Here is a 22,358-nt window from a genome sequence, read left to right on the forward strand (position 1 = left end):
TTGGTAACTCCAGTAGCATTCCTGGATCACTGAATTGAGTTATTTGTTGGATGTTGAATTGGATATACTGTTGCATTTGTGAATTGTGTCTCTTGGGGCTTCCTGTCTCAGGTGTTCAATATGCTTCTGCTCTGTGGCCTTGAAAGAGAAGAGAGCAGCTGGAGAATTACCCCTATCCCTTAGTGTAGGATCTGCCAGATGACAAAAATAAAGGGAACTGGGAGGCTGAAAAGATAAATCTACTATGAATTAATTTACAAATCCTTTTGAATTGCTTCATGGTGTTAATTGTCAAAGACAGACTTCTGTTTTTAACATGGAGATTTCCTAGTACATAAGGAATATTTATGTAAGACACGCATTAAGAAGCTTGAACCCAGTCAAAGTTGGTTGGCATGAATTATCAAGACCATCATTGGATCGCTAAGCTATTGGGAGAAAAAAAGGAAAATATTTAAATAGTTCAAACATATATCAGTAAGCAGCTGAAGCTAATTAAATATTAAAAAAACAAATGCAGTTGAAACTATATGTTCTTTAGTAGGGCTCTGCAAAGTATTTGAAATAACGCTGTGCTAAGTACATTAATGCATTTCAGATCTGTTGCTCCTTATGCTCCACATGCTCCATTCATTTCACTGGAACATGATCAGTGTATGTATGTATGCGCGTTCGCATTTGACTACCTCCCAAACCTTTGTGAAGCCTATGTAATTGTGGCTTTCTTCCTGGTTGTATTCCCTTTACCAGAGATGCTCATATAATCATGGATTTTGGTTTGCTTTATGTTTTGTTGGCCATAAAGATCACATATACCCTTTGATTTCCTGTTTAGCTTTGTGCCGTCTGACCTTTACAGTTTGGATAGTTGGCTGAAAAAATGTTTCCTTGTTTTGGTTCCCTTTTTTTGGCAGCTGGGATATTTGATTATTAGCCCTTTGCAGGTTTTGTTTGGATAACTGCACCTACACGTCATGTTACCTATTAGGAGAAGTAAAACTCTCTCTTCCAGTTGGAAGTAACTTGAATGAGAGACCAATCACAGAAGTAGAGAAAAAAACAACCAGGTAAGGCAACATCCTGGAAAAAAACTTACCTAAGAACACGCCAACAATTGGAGGGGATCCAATAATTGTTTTATTAAAGCTACCCAGTTAAGAGTGAATCACTGGTCTCCTGCCATAAGAATGACAGAGACTGTCAGCAAAATTCTTATATATGTTACAAAGATTAAAGAAGAGCACATTTGACCATTAACGAAGAGTTGCTTTATAACTGATAAGGAATACAATTAGGACATACATAATTCTGTTCATCCTCCTTTCTGGCAAGATTGTAAAAAGGTGCTTGAGCCCCGTGAACGCCAATCAAGCTGGGTGTTATTCTAATTGTTTTACCCTGGACTACCTTTTGGTAATGCTATAATACTATTATCAGCATCTTTGAGAACGTTACACTTTATGGAGACATCATTTGTGAATCAAATGCCATTCACTGATTAAACAAAGATTGCAACTCAAGGAAAATATATGCCATGATAGAATAGTATTCAGGAAAGATAGTTAAGCAGTTTAGTGACTGTTGATCTGTTGATTTCTACACTAAACAAGTAGGCTCAATCTATTGACTTATACACAAACAAGTCAGGGGTGGGCTCCGGCTGCCATTACTACTGGTTCGGTGCCCGGAAAATTTTGCAGATGTGCACAACATTAAAAAAGGAATATAAATTACATTTTTTTTCAATGAAGATTGCTCTGCGCATGTGCAGAACAGAAAATCAAGATGGCGCCGCCAGAGATAGAACCGGTACAGTCACGTGTCTGCCGGAGTTATTACTATTCGACCGAACCGGACCGAATAGGTAGGAACCCGTCTCTGAAACAAGTAGCGATTGAGGGAACATGGATGTCTTAGGTATGAGCAATTGGGCACACACTGAATAATAAAAAATCCTTCCACAGCACTTCTATTTGACACCATCCATATATGGTGATATGTGTGGCTGTGGTGGCTGGGAGTAATTAGAAATGAGCCAATACATTGTTGCTAGAGGGAACCCCAAGTTAGAAAAGCCATTAAGATGGTGTAGAAGATGTAACTATTACTGCAGTTTACTGGGAGTTCATACTTACTCTTAGCCTTAACAATAGAAAAGCATCACTAATACTTAAAGTAATGTGCACTAAACACAGAAATGTTGTCTCTGCTATATGGTTGTTACAAATCAAATTAGTTGAGTAATATGCTTTTGTAACCCTTTGTGTTCTTTACATTGTGGAAAATATGTATGAATTACCTTGCCCTGGCTTTGATCAATGCCACTGTTACTATCTAATCCTCCCATAAATATTTTCAGGTATTTTAGATTAAAGGTCCCAAGGCCTGTAAAGGATGGGTTTAGCTATGGCTTGTAGGAATTGCAGTCAAAATCATTTGGAGATCTCTAGGATAATATATCTGCAATAAGCTCTTAGGGTGAAATTTGTAAAACTGGCATTTTATTGAAAATCCCTTTTGGTTATGCCATCTGGAAATAGATAATTGTTTTATTATGTATGCCGTTCCCGGTCACAATGTGAAATAGATGACTATAGGAATGTGGTAAATAAAACTATTCACTACAACATTGTCTCTAAAATCTTAGCAACTATAAGATGTGTGGACTTCGACTCCTAGAATTCCCCATAAAGCATGCTGGCTGGGGGATTCTGGAAGTCAAAGTCTACACATCTTAAAGATGTGAGGGTTGAGAAACTCTGCACTACAGAATATAAACAATCTCTAAGGAAAATAGAGCTTCCAAGCAGGCCTCCTCCTATGGGGCTTTGCATTGGCTCATTATATCATGTCTCTAGGGGATGTACTCATCCGTTTCAAAGCCGAAGAGCCAGCGCTGTCCGAAGTCATCTCTATGGTCCTGTGGCTGACATGACTAAATGCTGAATGCGCACAGAACATTGTTACCTTCCCACCAAAGTGGTCTCTATTTTTCTACTTGCATTTTTACGTGCTTTCGAACTGCTAGGTTGACAGAAGGTGGGAGAAGTAACTGGAGCTCACTCCATTACGTAGCGCTGTGGATTCAAACTGCTGAACTGCTGACCTTTCTGATCGACAAGCTCAGTGTCTTAACCACTGAGCCACTGTGTCCCACTTCCATACTCCTCCATACTGTCTTATAAAATATAAAATGGTATCGATGTAAGGAAGTTCAACCACAAGTCAAAATTTGGTACTTCTCATTTGCATGCTGAGGGGTTCTTCTGGTTTGGGAGAAGTGGACTGTGCTGAGCTATTTCAAATGAAAATGTTAATCATCATCAAGAGAACCAGCCTTTTAAAAGGTTGTCTAAAGCCCATGCTGTTCATCATCCCTTGGTTTTGTAACTAGAGAATAAACTGCTTTTTTCCCCTCCCTTCTTTAGATAAAATCCTGATACCACCATGGGAAAACAGAACAGCAAGTTACGCCCAGAAGTGATGCAAGATTTGCTAGAAAGCACAGACTTTACTGAACATGAGATCCAGGAATGGTACAAAGGCTTTCTCAGAGACTGTCCAAGTGGGCATCTGTCCATGGAGGAATTTAAGAAAATCTATGGGAATTTTTTTCCTTATGGGGACGCTTCTAAATTTGCTGAACATGTGTTCCGTACATTTGATGCAAACGGCGATGGAACAATAGATTTCAGAGAATTTATCATAGCTTTGAGTGTAACGTCACGAGGGAAACTGGAGCAAAAGCTGAAGTGGGCATTCAGTATGTATGACCTGGATGGAAATGGATACATCAGCAAAGCAGAAATGTTAGAAATAGTCCAGGTATGTATCACCTACCTACCTACCTACCTACCTACCTACCTACCTACCTACCTACCTTCCTTCCTTCCTTCCTTCCTTCCTTCCTTCCTTCCTTCCCTCCCTCCCTCCCTCCCTCCTTCCTTCCCTCCCTCTTTCCTTCCCTCCCTCCACAAACAATAAATGAGTAAATTTGTCACCGTTCTTTTCACTATTAAAATGTAATATAATATTAATATTTAAGGACTGGCTAGAGTGGAAAGAAAAATCTTATCTTTGCCAAGATATTCAGATGTGTCTCCTTCTGAAGACCATTAAATAAGAAATTGGTTTCTCAGTGTAAATTCTGTTTTATCTAATTGTTCCATATTTTGATTGGTAAATTATGCTATTCTGTCAGCTGTAATCCCTCCATGTGTGACCAAAAAACAGGGGCTGTCAGTTCTACTGAAAAAATGAAGTAAAAGGAAGTCTACAGTAATCAAGGCAATTAGAAAATTCTATTCTTGGGATGGTCTACTTTGTATTACACAATTTGGATTCCTTATTTGGCTAGTGTGGATATGTGCAGTATGGATGGTTATAGCCAGTGGTGGGATTCAAATAATTTAACAACGGGTTCTCTGCCCTAATGATTTCTTCCAAGAACCAGTTCACCTAAGTGCTCAGAAAGTTAACAACCAGTTCTCCTGAAGTGGTGGGAACTGGCTGAATCCCACCACTGGTTATAGCCAAGCCAGTGAAAAACCAATATGTTGCAGCAATTAACCTTGGATTAGCACTTTAAGTGTGCTTTTCTACTCTCATTTCTCCACTTGTGCTGCATTCTTGCCTTTCATCACCTTTAAAGTTGTTCTGTTCCTTGAGCTGACACCTGCCTTTTGCCTATTTTGAAGTGTTCTTTGTGCTGTTGCTACCATCATTTAAAGAATAACAGGTGGATTTTGCCACCCCAGAGTATTTGAGATAAAGTTTTAGTATAAATGTTTCATCTACCCCAGGTGGCATGCTAAACTGGTGTTATTTCATGTCCCTTCTGTGGAACTGATGACCATTAATACAATCTCAAATGAGACGTGGGCCAGCAAAGTTGGGGCACAAGCTCTTCGGTTTCCAATTTGTTTCTGGCAGGAATAAAAAAATGTCAGATGTCAGAAATATTTTCTCAGCGATCTATTTTAGCATATAGCAACTATTTTTTGTAGTTCTATCAATAACCTATTTTAATTAGGTTTCTGACATTCACATTTTTAATGAAGGACTGTTGTTAAGGTTACCTTTGTTACCTGCCAATTTGATTTCATATTAGAGTTCCCAAGTTTAATGTTGAATTTTATTATTTTTGGCAACTTGGGTCATCACCATAGTATTTGTTGGAATTGCTCACAATAATGGCAAGGTGAAGGAAGGGAAGGGAAGAGGAGGGAAAGGACAATTTAGACCAGTCTATCAGGAAGCAATTTGAATTTCTTATGTGTTAAAAATATAGATAAACTTAGATATAGTGTGGCACATTGCCGGAAAAATTCCCTTACTTCTGGAAAAGTATTAAAGACTACATTAGCATATCCTAAGGCTTGCACCTAAGTCTTCTCCAACCCGAGGAAAATCTATACTACCATTTTCCGTGTGATCTATAAGCATCTTCTTTCCTGATGCTATTTCTCTTCAATATTCAGTTTTTTCCCTAGTGACTCAGTTAGTGCCACCATAAACACTTGTTGCAAAAATCTGAATGACTGCTAAAGGGCGAAACATTTTCTATGTCACTTTCCTGTTGTCAAGTGGTCATATGGATTGTTGCAGACCTGTTCAATTATGTATGGCATTAAACAGATGATACTTACTATTTTTCATTTATACTTTATTATTAATTTGACTTCACTGAGTAGCAGTTGAATTTAGAAATAAAAACTGGTAAATAAAAATAAACATCTATTTAGATGTCCAATATAGGAGAAACTAATATACCAGTATTTTTTTCTAAATGCAAAGATCGCTAGTATAGGCGGAACTAATATACTAGTAGTTTACTAGAGGATCTCCAGCGTAGGTATCAGGTAGCTACAATTCATGACATCCACAGTAAGACACCAGGCTGAAGATGTCTACTTAACTGAAAGGAATATACATGAATCGTAAAATGTACAGTAACGTAATTTTTACACACACACACACACACACACACACACACACACACACACACACACACACACACACGTAATAAAGGGTTGTAGTACAGTGCTGAATTAACTGAGAATAACTATAATTATCAAGACTAATTCTCAGTGGAGATGTCTAAGATTTCATGGTTAAGATATATTCTAAGGTTCAACCATATGTCAGTATCATTTGAACACATTTCAGAGCATATTTAAGTGGACTTGCTTCTTTCATGGGAGGGAATAGAGCTTCCTTAAAGTATGCTTAGGAGGGCACACATTTATTATACTTGCAATCCACCTTTATATATTTACTTTCTTGCACAAGCACGAAGCCGAAAACACCAGCCTGAAGACGGCGAGTGGGACCTCGCCGAAACGTTGCCAAGACAATCTCAATCTTACATGGGAAAAGACCCAAATACAACAAGACTGGCATACCTACACCTTTGAAAATCTACGAAAACATATACATACATACATTCATACATTCATACATACATACATACATACATACTATGTGTAAGATTGAGATTGTCTTGGCAACGTTTCGGCCAGGCCGTTACAACACAAAACAACAATGGACCCACAGCCAACACCAATCAGCACCAATTTACCAATCATGATACAGCCACACATCCAATCAATCCACTTGCTGAAACCCTACCCTCAAGGTTTGTAGAGGGACGGAAGCTTCGATCACGCTTTAAGCCCAAAACACCAGCATGAAGATGGTGAGTGGGATCTCGCCAAAACGTTGCCAAGACAATCTCAATCTTACACGGGAAAAGACCCGAATACAACAAGACCATATATATATACACACACATACAGACACTACATGTACACACATCAATTATGTATACTGCATCACATAAATCTAGTGTTCGGTAGGAGTTATTTTCAAGAAATTGTATGTATTATTTCTTTAAACGAACTAATCACCATTCTATATTTTTTTCAAATAAGATTTTTCCCCGTTATTGTTTTTTAATTATACAGTAATCTTTTTAAAGATGCTTTATTTCCCCCCCCCTTTATTTTAAATGTACAATATACTGAATCTTTACAGTAAATAAGCACAGAAACATTCGAATGTACAATTAGATTATGTACTGGATTGGTCATTAACTTTTACTCCCACTGTTCAGTAATTAATGCCGTAAATAATGAGCATTCATTTAGCATTTTCTGTTATTGGTTATTGCAACAAGTGTTTCGACATAACCAATAGGAATGGGACAAGAAGTGGTTCCAGTAAGTCTTTTCACGTACAAAAAAAGTATAGCATAAAGGGTGTGATGTGTACTTGAAAACAAAGGGAAACAAAGGGACTAGGGGACTAGCCCTGGGAAACCAAGATCTCTGTGTACTGGTGTGAAAATCAATTTAAGGCTATAATTGTATGCTTATTTATATGAAATTAAATTGTCAGTAGGATTTAATTCAGAATAACTAGAATTGTTCCTCTATGTGCCCCATAGCAAGCTACTGATTGCATTGTAGATGCTGTTCAGCTCAGTTTTTTGCCCATGCCTTAACTTGCTTGAGTTGCAGTCATGTTGTCCCAGTGATCATAATACAGGGATAACATTTAGATGGATTAACCAAAGGATGCTTTTGCTGTAAACCAAGACTATTTGTAATTACCGTTTTCGGAAAAACCAAATCTTCCCTTATAATTTTAGAATCTGAGCAAATCATCTAGAGGCCTTTCTAAGGAAGCATCCATCCTTAAACTGTAATGAAATTTCTCTAGCCAAATATCATTTGGTTAATAACTCCATTGATAATCATTATGTCTTCTCATCTCAATGTGTTTTTGGGGATAATGAGAATTGTGTGGTATATCTGTGAAGTCGAAGGTAGAAAAGACAGCTTTAATTACCTAAACTCCTGAAAGCTATTTTGGGATAGGTCTGTCAATGCACCAAATTCCCAATGAACTTTATGAAATTATGCAATTCTTCTAGACCCTTCCTTTTCATATTCCATTTTTTAGGCAATCTACAAGATGGTTTCTTCAGTTATGAAGATGCCGGAAGATGAATCAACACCAGAGAAAAGAACTGAGAAAATCTTTCGCCAGATGGATACCAACAGAGATGGTAAATTATCTTTGGATTATCTTCCTTTTAACTTGCTTCTGTTGTTTCTGATCTCTTGATGCCTTTTGAAGAGCAGACTTTGACTAAGTAGTCTAAGTATGCCACTGATTCATAGATCCATCAATAAACCTCTGGGAAAGAATGATGGCTAGTATTACTGTGAAAAAATTTTTGACAAGCCAAATGCTGCCTCTTGTTAGGTTGCTGTCTTGCAGCTCAACCCATTACTCAGATAAATATTAGGATTTAGATTTAAGCCAGGAAGAATACACACACAGACACACACACATATACACACAGACAGACAGACAGACAGACAGACAGACACACACACACACACATCACAGATCCCAGTTATAATGGCACAGCAAGACAAATCCTGGAAACATTACAATTAAAATCTATTCCTCAGTTCCTTTAAACATGACTTCTGCTTCCAAATCTAGGAGTAAGAAAGAAGTCAGATCTTTTTTTTATGGTTGTATGGAAATAGTTTGAAAATTGCTTTTAAAAATTGATTACAATCCAATTACAAAAAATGTATTTATTTTATAATGATATTATGAAAGCTATAGATGTGTCTTCCAATTCTCCCTCTTAGCATCATTGTGCTTTGATAGCACAGTGTCTTGATTGACTCAAAATTTTCTTGTTTTCCGGAACTGTAGGTAATTTTTCACTTCCAAAGTATAAAAGATCAATTTTGGAAAGGCTTTACTAATTGCATGCACTATGGAGAGATTTTGTTTGCCTAGCCCTAGGACATACCCAAATAATTCAGTTTTTGCAGATGCCAAATGCCCCATAACTAATCAATGCCACCAAAGTTGATATTTCCCAGTTCTTGAGTAATGGAGATGATTTTACAATCATGTAGACTAGGACACTTTTGAAGCAGGAACCATTGTAAAGATCATCTTCCACAAAGAAGGAGTCTCAGATTCAGTTTTCGGCATCTGTAATTTAAGAGCAAATAGATACGATTCGGGTGAACCAGTGCCAATCTGAACAGACCAAGCTTTCCCAGGATGACTTTCTAGATGTTTTGGAGGTTGTAATCCAGCACTTTAAGAGGTCTGTAGCTTGGAGAAGCTTACAGTACACAATAATAAGCTGTGTCAACAATATCTGAGCTGGTGTAAGGTAGAAATTCATATTTAAATTTGCTACTGAATATTAGCTTCTCTTGGCCATTTATACCAAAACATTCCCTTGCCCTTGTCATAAAACATCATAGAATAACAGAGTTGGAATGGACCTTGGAGGTTTTCTAGTCCAATCCCCTGCTTAGGCAGGAAACCCTACACCACTTCAGACAATGGTTATCCTCACAAACAGAGCATAGCTCTATTTGTGTTAACACAAGCATCTGCTGCTCGCACGAGTAGAGCTTCATGCATGAACATAAGCACCTGCCACTCACGTGAGTGGCGTTTCGTCCTCACCTGCTGCTTGTGTGGCCCAATTCCGAACGGATCATGGCCCAGTAGTGGGCCACAGTTTGGGGGTTGATGACCCCTATGCTAAAAAGTGCAGAGCAACTGATGTGGTTCAAAGGATTGAGATGGAAAAATGGGCAGAAGAAGTTGTGGTTGCCTCCCTTACTAACTCAGTGCATTCAGCACTGCAGAAATTTCATGTATAGTGGCAATCATACGATGCTTAAGATCAAGATATTATTTTTAAGGAAAGTATGTATAGGGTTATACTTGCTTGTACAAACTGGCTAAATTTGCATTGCATATTAAACCGTAAAATTTAGTTTACAAATCACAGGGATTAAACCAAACCTCAAATAAATTATGACTCAATATGTTGCATGAATTGGACTACCATATTAAATTATAATATGTTTTGTTTTGAATTAGTATGTTGGGAGGACAAAGAAACGGTGGTACCTCGGTACTTATTGTTAATTGGTTCTGAGAGGCATGATGAGTACCAAACAAATTTTTCTGTAAGGAATAATGTAGCAAGTCACAAGGCAGCTGACACTGACAAGTTCTAGCTTTTGCATTGATTAGCAAACAAACAATGAGTACAAGGACAAATTTTTCACATCAAAATGGGAAACCAAATTTCATGAGTTTCAAAGCAGTTGAGTACCAAGGTACCACTGTATTTTTTAACCGTAACTTCTGGCCTAGCCTACTATGTGAACCTAATAATAGGTAGTGATGATTCATATTTATTTTGAAAACCGAAACCAGCATCTCCGTTTATTTTCTAGGAAAACTTTCTCTGGAAGAGTTCATTCGAGGAGCCAAGAGCGACCCATCTATTGTTCGTCTCCTTCAATGTGATCCCAGCAGTGCCGGACAGTTTTAAAACTGATGTTTGTATTACTTTGTGTCTTTCTGGTTTGTTTCTTTTGTCTCATATGTCTCTTTGCCAGAACAACATTCATGGGTGGTGTTGCCTTTTAAAGGCTACCTTTGCCTTCTTTTGTGGCATTATTTGCTTTCCTCGTGGCCAGCCATGAAGATGTTGTGCTTACACTCTCTCTAAAATGCATTCTGGATTACAGAGAGTGCAACTGTCACAACCGTGTCCTTTTTCAAATTGTGATTAGTGCGGCCTGTGTGCCACTGAGTATGAATAGGATTTATTTCCTAATTGGATTAATGCCTTAAGTCATGTCTAGTTTGCCAATTCCAAGCTGGCTCTAAAACTCTGTAAGATCTGAGGCGCATGTGGAGAAGACTGAAGTCAGCCAATAACTGCCATCAATCAATCAAATCTTTCTTATGGTCAGAGACCAGCATAAGGAGGATGGGATACAGTCAATTTAAAAGCATAGAACATACATCAAGTAATTATTTAAAAAACCCAAAAGCTATAAAACAAAGTATATATAAAAACAAAAGTCTAAAAGAAATCTTAGCAGGAGAGGTAGACGCATTAAATGGGTATAAGGGAGCATGAAGGATGGTGTGTGACAAACTAAACCTGTCATGGTAAAGAGCATTTTGTGTGATGCACTGAATGCTCCTTATTATTAATTTATGGAACATCTGATGGGCGTTCAGCACCGCTGCACAGAACCTGACAATATTCTATGTCTGTGATGGTGAACCCATGGCATACAGACCACAGGTGGCACACGGAGCCATATCTGCCAGCCTGCGAGCCGTCAGCTCCAGCGTGCATGCACGCACTGGTCAGCTGATTTTCGGCCTTCCAGAGAGGGAGGCCATTTTCACCCTCCCCAGGCTCCGGAGGCTTTCCTGGAGCCTGGGGAGGGTGAAAAGGGCTTCCCCCGTTCCCCCGGAGGAAATACCAAGCTCAGCATGGAGGCGAGCAGTGCGGCACACATGGGGGGGGAAGGGGGGGTTGTGCAAGCATGCGCATGTGGGGGTGCACTTTGCATTATGGGTGCCGGCAGGCATGCACGCTATTGTGTGTGCCCACTCGCATTTTTGGCACTCAGCAAGAAAAAGGTTGGCCATCACTGTTCTATGTTATAGCAAGGTCTGAAAGCAGCAGGAAGGGGTAGAGTTGTCCTCTGCACTCTGGGTGTGTATGCAATAGTGGAGAGAGAAGGCTAATATGAAGGTCTTTGCAAAAGAGGTAGAGGAGAAGTGTATGCTGGGTCGTTTTTGTGTGTCCGGTAGCACAGGGGCATCATCTCCCTGGATAGGTAATCTTACTGTATTGACCTTCAAAGACAGCTGAGGGGAGGGCATGGCATCATTCCAGAATAAAAAGTCTCTGTTGGTTAGGTACTTCAGGTTTGGTTCGGTATTCCATTGGGAAATACCTTCCATCTTCACTGGCAGTAAAGATTGGGGACCAGGCTACATTCCATTTAATGGTTCCACCACAAAACTGCGGACGACAAAATTGCGCTCGACGAAAGCGCGCATTTGACATCATCACAGCGCAACGAAAACATCGCGCTGTGATCGATAAATGTAAAAATAAAGCGAAAACCTTACCCTAACCCCCCCAAACCTAACCCTAAACCTAACCCTTAACCTAACTGCTTTAATTTTATTTTTATTTCAATTTTTAATTTGTTTCGTCGCGCTGTGATGACGTCAAATGCACGCTTTCGTCGAGCGCGATTTTGTCCTCCGTGGTTTTGACGGGTCATGCATTTAATGAGTGTCTTGGCTCCAATAGAAACCATGTTCCTTCCAATATTGGGGAATGCCAAATAGGTTTTTTTTAAATATCATTCTAGTGAATAAAGAGGCCACTGATCTTGGGGGGGGGGGAGGTTTAATACATTTGCCAGGGAGAGTGTGCTAATGTTTATATGAGATGTGGGGTTAAGATACCTTATATACAAATTTCTGTTACCATGTGAGGTTAGACATAGGGTGTATTATTCACTACACATTTTCCTTAAAGGTATTCGAAAACTAGCTTATGCTAGGATTTAGGCTTAAATTCGTAGCTATGAGAAATACATGAAGAACCAGTTTGGTCATGTAACTAAAGTGCTAGATAAGAAGCCAAGATACTTTGAGTTCTAATTCTGCCTTAGACATGGAAGCCAGCTGGCTGACTCTGGGCCAATCTCTCTCACACTTAGAAAGAAAGCATTGGCAGGCTATTTCTGAAAACGTTGCCAAGACCTATCTCTGTAATCATCAGGAATCAGGGTTATTTCAATGGACCATAACAGCAACAGAAATACTACTACTGGTGTTGAAGAAATCAATGCAAATCTTATTTTCCAATATAGAAGCCAAGATGGCAAATTAAATATTATAGTCTTTATTGTCATTGTACAGAATAAATACAATGAATATGTCATTCATTCTAAGAAATCCTTAGTGATCAGTATATGAGGTATGAAATTTCTTTTCTAAATGATGGTGAGTTCAATCCTCCAGTCTGAGTGTTGCAACAAAGGGACCAATAGCACCATGGAGTAAATTGAAGTAATACACAATTAATGCTTTGTCTGCAAAGCTGTGAGCTATAATAGAATTAATGATAAGGAATAATTCAGACTAGCCTATGCTGTACCCTTCAGAGATGCCGTGCCATTTGTAAAACTATAGAAAATAATGGGTTTATACAGATTATATAAATTTTTCTGCCATTTAAAAAAAATCAGATTCTATAAATGAAATTCCTTATACTTAAATAGAGATTTGTTTGGAGAAAGGCCAGAGGAGAATTATATTTTATTTTATCGTTATCTTGATTGTCATTTAGCATCTTGAATCAGGAAGAGTAATTGTGCAAGTTGAGAACTGAGCTGAATACTGAGCTAAATATTGGGAGCAATGCATGCCATGGTAGAGGAGAATGAAGGCACTTTTTAAATCTGGAAGGCCTCTAGCTTTGAAGAACTTCTGGAAAATGAGGATATGGTGATAAATGATAGAATGTTGTACTTGCATGTGACAGAGCCTTATTTTGTTTGTACTTCGGTGAAGAGAATCAGTAGTTCCAATATAATTGAAAACATATTTTCTAAGCATGTAACTTTACTAAGATAGATTTGTAGAGCAGAAATAAAGCAGGCAGGAAAGATATGGTTATGCATGATCTTTTCCTCTTCCACTGCCACGCCAAAGCCATTTCCCTCTTTAGCTCCAGTCGTGAAGCTTGGCTTTTAGAAAAACAATAGAAATGGGAAACAGGACATTGTTCCAGGGAAGAATTAGAGATCTGGAAGTATAGGCAAAAAAGAGAATCAGCTGGCAGGCAAGACATCTATATATTTAACCATTTAGCACCAGCTAGGTTTTCTGTTCAAATATCTTGCCACGGCAATTTCCTCCATCATCAATGGTTTTGGAGTCCCACTGGCACGAAAAGAGCAGAAAAGGGAATATTGTAATGGAGAATTGGGAAATTGGGAAAGGGTTAATGTTGTTGTGCTGCAATTCCCTTTCTTGCACAATAGTACCATTTGCCTTGTAACATGTAGTTTTGCCCCAGTTTGAATGGAAAGGGGTCCAAAGAAATTACATGATTTACTGTAAGCACTTGGCACCCAAGGAGGAGTTTGATGTGACTGCATTTTAAGTTCTGGAGTGGCAGAGAAAGAGTTCTCCCAAGATAGGTTATTCAGCCAGTTCTGACAGGTTCTGGAGAACCGGTAGCAGAAATTTTGAGTAGTACGGGGAACCGGCAAATAGGCTGGTCCTCTCCCACTGTCTCCCAGCCTCACAGCTGATCTTCTTTTGTTGTCCTGAACAGGAGAACAAAGCTGGAAAGCAGATTAGTGGGGTGGGGAGGGAATGGGGATTTTGCAGTATCCTTCCCCTGAAACGCCCACTAAGCCACGCCCATGGAACTGGTAGTAAAAAAATTTGAATCCCACCATTGATTCCCCATCTCAATAATTTTCATACCCCAGAAGTAACTTGTAAAACAGCCTGTATTTCTTCCAAATTCATCATGCTCATTTTGTGACAGCACATTCACAAATGTGCATATCTGAGCTGCACCTCAAAAAATGTAAAATACAGGACTCGGGTAGGTGTTAATTAAAATACAGGATACTATTTGTAATGTATTTATAAATATATCCATACGCGTGCGAGCACACACACACACACACAAATACACATATAATTGATTTTTTAAATGTTTTGTGCTTTTTGTCCAAAGGTAACTGTTTTATTATACAGTTATCTTCTCCTCCATCTCCTTGAAATCCCTTGTACAAAATGTTAGCTACGTTGAAGACAAATGGAGGGACACAATGGAGTTTATAAACATTTTGGAACCCTTCCCAAAGCAACTGTCTGGTTTCATGATTTGTCAGGCAGCAGCTTCAGTTCAGAATTTGGGAATAAGCTGATTAAGGGGGATGTTTTATGCCTTCAAATGCACCAGGGTCACTTGACATGTAAGAGAAGAAGAGATGAAATGGGAGACCTTACTGGCATAGTTAAGTGGGAACAGAGGCAGTATTTGTAAATAACAATAGTCCCTTTCGACCTAAATTGTTGGATTTGTTTCAGTAAGGAAACTGTGGAAAAGATATTCAACCAAGGTGTTGGTTGTGAAACGATTAGTACTGTTTATGGTAAGAAGGATTGTTTTAAAAATGTTTATTTGGGTTTAGCTACATATTTTTTGAATTCCACCCAAAAAGAAAATTAGTCAAATCCTCCCATGAGCATTTAACTGGGGGTTGGCTGAACTTTTAGATTTGTGGCCTTGTTTTTTGTTTTGTTTTTTTTAATTGCTTTTTTGGCCTCTTAAAAACCATAAGAGATGTAGCAATCTTGGCTTGGAAGAGTCAGAGCTGAAACCTTTTAGAAGTTTCTGCTTTTAGGAGGTTTTTTGAAGGTTGCATGAAGAGATATGTAAAGTTTATCTCCAAAGAATCATGCTTCTGAATTTTATTTTTTGGCTACTACAATTGGATTTACGGTAAAAAAAAAACTGGGGAGGGGACAGGGAAATTATGTATGATTTCTCAATTGTGAATTTACAGAGCTGAGAATCAATTTGTTCCATGTCCAGGCATTGCAATCAAGAATAACTCTCTTCAAAACACTTTGTGCTGTTATGAGGCAGTGTGTTATTTTTCTTCTAAAAATAAAAAGCCACAGACCAACAACATCTTTGATTTTTAAGAGCATTGGGCACCTTACAAATCTATTCCTGGATATTTTTATTGAAATAATGGACATAATTTTGGCAAAGTAAAACTGTACATAAATCAGGCAGTAAATGGTTTAAATTTTCACCAATCCACCTGACTACAGTATTTGATATAGTAGCTCCACTATATTAAAAGTTTGGATGGAACGTACCATTCTTTAATGATGAGTCCCACAAGCCGATGGCTGTAAATTTAAAGCATTTCTGACCAAATTTCTAAAGTATTTTATGAAGAAATGGGTGTTCATAACATTGCTTAAGAGTATTTTAAATCATAGCTGATTTCAAAAAATTTTAAAAAGCAAATTTACTAAAAGTCTAATTGAGGTCATGCAAGGGTATGGATACAATTCATTCTTTCAAAAAAGCAGCCAGATGTGTCTTGGGTCCCCCCCCCTTTTTAAAAAAACATTGCCTTTTGTTTAAGCAGCTGTGTTCATCCATTTGCTTGGATGCTTGGCAAATCTTTTGGCCCAGAGCCTTGTTTCCTGATTTAGGGACTCCGTGTGTGGTTTCCTCTCTGCTAACTTAAAATATGAAGAACAGAATACATTTTTATATTAATGGTTGAAAGCAGAAACCATTTGGATGCTAAAGTCCTGAGAACAGCTGCAAGGAAGACAAGTAAGGCAAGATTTTAACTGGTATATTAACATTTCCTTGCTCCTCCCAAATTGGTGTTCTGTATAATAGAAGGTTTTCTTTGTTTGGAATGGGACAGCTTGCTCCGCCCAATTTGCCACAGGACAACTTGCCATAGTCAACTTGCTGCAGGACAACCTGCCATGGAACAATTCAACAATTCAATTTAATTATTTAAAATAGTTTAAAAATTATTTTAATTTTTGTCATTCACATTCCATTTTGTCCCTCCTTTGGCATCCTTTCTTTAATGATTATATGCCATCATTTCTTCAATATTAGTGTAACTCTTGTTCAGTGGTGGGTTCTGGCTCCTGTTGCAACCGGTACGCTGTGCATGGGGCCGGGTGTCCTCATCGGGCATGTGTGCTGCGCAAGCATGCAGACACCACCCCCCTGTGACAGCCAGTTGCTTGGCGGAGGTTGCGCAGGCGCTGCACGCTGTGCGCACATGCACAGTTAGCCCGGTTGCTTCAAAAACCGGTAAGGAACGCAGGCGGGCAGCCACTGTACCGGTACAATGGCCACTGCTCCCAGCTAATACCGGTACAGCCGTACCGGGCCGTACCCCCAGAACCCACTACTACTCTTCTTCCTCAGCAAATTGTCCTGTGGCAAGTTGGCCATAGCGAATTGTCTGCGGTGAGTTGTTGTAGACCCTCATGGTTTATGGAACAAATAGGAATCTAGGAGAATACTCTCCTCACTTCTCTGAGGAAGAGTAGGACATTTTCAACAGTAATGTTTTCTTCTACTCTGTAGTTCTCTCCACATTATCCAGATTCACCAGCTCACAGATTTTGCAAGGGGGGGGGGAAGCGCCTACCTTTCCTATCTCCACCGGATACAGTTGACCAGCGTTTGTGTTCATTTTATGTGCTCAGATTTCCATTGTTCCTATAAAAAAAATATGAGTAAGAATTAGTGGAAGCATGAATTTCCACTGAGGGGGACAGTAGCAGAATTCTTGTCTTGATTCAGGTAACGGGTGACTTTGATGCAGGTAAAGAAGTTCAGGTCTTCCATCACAGAGTTGTGGCCACCATCTTTACATCTACTGCATGGACATCTCTGAATGGGAAAAAGTTGGGATCGGGCATATAGGATGCAGATTTTTCTACAACATAGCTTACATGTTTTATCTTAAATTAACAGAGTCAGCAGCTGTGTCAGAAAGTAGATGGAGGGAAGTCTTTTGTTTCTAGAGACCAATTACAAGATGATTGTCTTTGACCCATAATTCATTCTTAAGTGCCGTTTAAACAGTGATGTGCATTGTCGGTCCAAAGCTGTGACAACTTGTTGCAATGCTGGCAACCCTGAAGGAGTGCAAAGGCATTTTATTATTTATTCTTTTAGAAGAGCTGATTTTATCGGGAATGATTCATGCCAAATTTTGAGATATTTTCATTCAAGCATATATGCAAGCACACACCTGAAAGACATTTCAGGGTTCCTTTTTAATACACCCGGCTTTTACTATAGGCCTTCGCAAGTAAATATTAAATTCAGAACAATTTCCATTTGCTTTTGTGGGATTTTGATTGCAGCCCTTTGGAGATGCTGATGCAATGCTTGGGGGAGTGTTCCTTTAATTCCCAGTATTACCACACATTTTGGAGACAATTGCCATTCTATTCTCAGATATTTTAGGGTAGCACATGTAATCTTGGAACTGAATAAAGATTCAAGAACAAATTTAGAACACAATAAGTGCTGCTTTGCTATCTACAGAATTTCCATGGCAGTAAAGCTATCAGTGTGTTGACCTTAGTTTAGAGGATGCTGGTCATTGCTGTGTTTCACTGACATCTGTGAGACACATCGGTCATGATCAGCATGAGTCTTTCTGAGTGCAGGATGACATGAGTACATTAAACTAGCCCTGGATGGCCTCAGATCTGTGGGTTTGTTACAAATCAGCCCTTTTTTCTACGTGTGTAGTGTGAATCAACCATGCATTCCTGTGCTCATAAGTATCCAAACTATGTAGCATGCTTCCTGATCAAGTTAAGGAATCCATTGATAAAAGTGGCTTCTGTGGGTGTTACTTCCTTTCAGGGATCAAGTGAAAAAGTATATATTGTTTTTAAATGTTCAGCATGATACGTTAAAGCATATCTGTAGAACATAACCCATTTAGTTCATTTGAGAACTGATTCGATGAATGATAATATAATTTCTGTGTTCCAAAGCATGGCATTCATGGTTTCCTTTTCTATGCTTTTTGCTGGACTATATTTTTCCTACCCTGGGAAATGCATCTGTATTTCTGTATATACTGTTTTGAAAATAACTTTAACTGTACTGACTCGTTTCCTATTGGATGAGCTCTTCCGTCCATCATTCACATGATATGCAAATTCTGTGAAAGTCTTAACAGTGTGATTTGCATTTTTAAAGCAGTACTGACTGTGTGATCCTAGTGTGTGTTGGTAGTGGCCATGTTGTTGTAAAATGTAAGGGGGAAAAAGCTACTTAAATCTGAATCCTTAGTGTTTGGCTTATTAAAAGTATTGAGACCTGCATGTTAATTAAACTGATTATTCCTTTCTACCCCATTGCTCTAATGATGCACAAATGATGCAACTGTTTTTACTTGTATAGGGAAATTGCATTCCATGTTTGTCCACTTGTTTTGTTTAAAATTGGAACTTGTTATTATGATCTGCCTGAAAAGTCTTCCTTCTTTCTTTCTTTCCTTCCTTCTCTTCCTATTGATCTTTTCATAGAAAAATTGATCCTGAAAAATGGTCATTTCTGTAAGTTCCTATCCACATGGTTTGTATTATTTTTCCCCATCCTGCCCTGGAAGTAAGAGCCGAGGTGGCGCAGTGGTTAGAGTGCAGTACTGCAGCCACTTCAGCTGACTGCTAGTTGCAGTTCGGCGGTTCAAATCTCACCGGCTCAGGGTTGACTCAGCCTTCCATCCTTCCGAGGTGGGTGAAATGAGGACCCAGACTGTGGGGGCAATATGCTGACTCTGTAAACCGTTTAGAGAGGGCTGAAAGCCCTATGAAGCGGTATATAAGTCTAACTGCTATTGCTATTGCTATGTTGGAAACCTACTTTCAGAATTCTCAGCCATCGCAGTAGTTTATCTTATTGCTGTGAATCTTGGAAACTGAAGTCCAAAACACATGTGGAGATTCCATTTGGAAAATAGCTGATGTATAATTTTATGTTAAACAGATACATTAAAAGTTATTATATTGAATGATTTTTATCAACTCAATTTCATGCACTGATGAATTAGTAAATATCAACAGCTTGCAAGATGACTTTAAACATGCTTAACTTTTTTTTATATTGAACCCAATGTTTCCTAGATCTGTTTAATTCCCCCTCCCCAAAGTGTTCAGATTTGATATCAGAATCAAAATTAGAAATGTTACAGAGTAATTCATGCGCCACAGATACTGACCAGGTGGGAAATTTGGATATTGTCTTATTGATGTGGGACAGGTTTTTCCCCTCATAATTTGTTTGTTTTAGCAGTGGAATGGAGCCCACATGTTCTTTCATGTATGTTGAAGTGCAGTATAATATATGCAGATACTTAACAGCAGCAACATTGCTGATTGGTTTTTAAAAAAGAGAAGTCGAATCAGAGAGAGAACGATGAACCTGTGATCATGTATTCTTACAGTGCCAAACATATGACAATATTGTTTGAAGAAAAGTAAGATATTTTTTTTACTGTATTACTGCTGAACAAATGTTGTTTTTAAATGTTGAATTTTAAATAATTTTGTATTGTACACCATTTTGTGACATGGTACTTTTTCATACTGGAATAATTGATTGCAGCTGATCATATTTTTTCCTTTTATGAATACATAACTGTAACCCACTATTTTTGAAAGGTATGCAGATATCATGTCTGTCACGGTACCCCTAAATTTTGTTCCCTTCCAACTATTCACTGCTGTTATGCTTTCTAGAAAGTTCCATCTTTCCATCTTTCTTGACGAAAACCAAAATCATTTTCGGAAGCCGCCAGCATGATTTCAAAGTATTCTGAATATTCCTACTCTCATACAGCCTATGGATGTCCACAGGGTTCAGAAAAGTCCAAATGGCAGTGGTCTTTCAGATAAATGCAATATTACAATAATACAATAGCAGAGTTGGAAGGGACATTGGAGATCTTCTAGTCCAACCCCTGCCTAGGCAGGAAACCCTACACCACTTCAGAGAAATGATTATCCAATATCATCTTAAAAACTTCCAGTGTTGGGGCATTCACAACTTCTGGAGGCAAGTTGTTCCACTGATTAATTGTTCTAACTGTCAGGAAATTTCTCCTCACTTCTAAGTTGCTTCTCTCCTTGATTAGTTTCTACCCATTGCTTCTTGTTCTGCCCTCAGGTGCTTTGGAGAATAGTTTGACTCCCTCTTCTTTGTGGCAACCCCTGAGATATGCATGGTGTCTGACACCAAGAGGCATGAAAGACCTACCAGTTCACCAGAAACAAACAAACATTTTAGAGATTGATATAAAATTGTCAAAATGAAAGTTGGAGGGAAAAGACCAGTGATAGCACAGGGACTTGCTTTTCGGTGGTTTAGGTGAAGATTTTGTGTCTTTTGCTTTGCCCATGAGCCTGTCAAAGGCGTGTTTGATTTAATTGCTGGCTGCCACATATTGGCTAGAGTCTAGACAACTGGCGGCTGCAATTCCACAGCTCTGGATTTGAGTATGAATTTAAAGTGTGGCCAAGTAACAGCAAACAATAAGAACATGAAGGACTGCCCTAGCAGCTATAGTTAAAGTTACACCTGCTGTTCATTCCAACCTGGCCCCAGATGAATGCCTTTTTTGAATCGTATCTCACTATTAATAAGGACGTGTGATTCAGTGGTGGGTTGCAGGCGGTATGCCCTGATACTGGCGTACTGGATCCTACCCGGAGCACCAGGTTCCATTCAGGTACGGTGCTCCGGAGGGCCCACCATCCCGCCCGAGCTCCTTACCTGTGCTTTAAGCTTTTGGTGCTTCCGTGCACGCGCATGGCACATATGGTGCCTGAGTGACGTGTCGTGGAGGCTTGCAGAAGCGTCACAGGCAAGTACGATGCATGCACATGCACTACGCGGGTCCACATGGATGATGCCGGAGCTGTTCCAACCGTAATGGTTGGAAGGGAATCCGGAACCCACCACTGGTATGATTGGAACGTGGTGCCAATGAAGCCCACATGAAGTATACTCTTGGAGTTTATAACTCTTATAAAATAAGATTGCCATCTCGTGTGAATCAAGCCATAATACAGTTCATTTATGCAGACATGGCATGTTTTGTAAAGATGAGCACTGTGTACAAGTAGTCCTCATTTAATGAGCACATTTGGGACCAGCAACTCTCACTAAAATGGTCGCTAAGTGAAACATGATTTCATGATTTCAGCTTTTCTTCCTTTTATAGATCTCCAAAAGTCATAAAAGCAAGGATTGGTTGTAGAATTACGTTTTCGCTACTGTTGTAATGGTGAATGGCCACTAAATGAGGACTGCCTGTATTGTTAAACTAGATTTAGGTGTATTGTTCTGTGTGAATCCAGGCATAATATGTCCCAAGTAGATTATATATAATTCAATGTGTGCTTTTGAGGGAATGTAAATAAATACCCAGGGATGGCTAACATCTGTGGGGAAAAAAGATCAACAAAAGATTATTATACTTTATGAACATTTATTTCTTTCCATTTAAAAATGTACAAAAAATATAAACCTGTATTATTTATATGTTTATAGATTCCCCTTTCCCATTTACAAAACTATCGTTAGGTAACACGCAATATTTATATACAAAGCTTGCTTTCCAGAAATGAGGGCACTGCACAGAGTTTTTGGCATAAGTACTCTTTCATTTTTACACCATGTCAGTATCTTGCAGGAGGAATTGAAATTAGAAGAAAACCATCAAGGTTAGAACAGTTAACAAACAGTATCCACTTTAAAAATTTCAGCAGGCCTTCTCCCCATACAGTTTTTGCAGTGTGATGATAGGCTGAATCCACAATTTTTCAATCACTGTGTCATGACAGGAGAAATTTTG

At 38.8% G+C, this 22,358-nt stretch overlaps 1 protein-coding gene across 2 annotated transcripts in view; it reads left to right on the forward strand.

Moving 5' to 3' along the window:
- Positions 1 to 19,514, forward strand: part of NCALD (neurocalcin delta) — a 55,127-nt gene extending 35,613 nt beyond the window's left edge. The window contains exons 2-6 of one of the 2 annotated variants that reach the window (XR_015695606.1): positions 3,429 to 3,825; positions 7,966 to 8,071; positions 10,302 to 10,406; positions 19,030 to 19,112; positions 19,351 to 19,514. Coding sequence is in view for 1 of the 2 variants with exons in the window: in XM_087706805.1 (XP_087562931.1) it covers positions 3,448 to 3,825; positions 7,966 to 8,071; positions 10,302 to 10,399 (582 nt within the window). In the remaining variant the exon portion in view is untranslated. Of the gene's footprint in view, positions 1 to 3,428; positions 3,826 to 7,965; positions 8,072 to 10,301; positions 10,407 to 19,029 lie in introns of both variants that reach the window. The other variant, XM_087706805.1, reaches the window with a different exon arrangement.
- The last annotated feature ends 2,844 nt before the right edge of the window (positions 19,515 to 22,358 follow it).

This window comes from Thamnophis sirtalis, unplaced genomic scaffold, assembly GCF_051295495.1.
Source record: "Thamnophis sirtalis isolate CommonGarterSnake01/CBP01778 unplaced genomic scaffold, rThaSir2_p1.2 scaffold_2, whole genome shotgun sequence".
NCBI classification, from domain to species: Eukaryota; Metazoa; Chordata; class Lepidosauria; order Squamata; family Natricidae; genus Thamnophis; species Thamnophis sirtalis.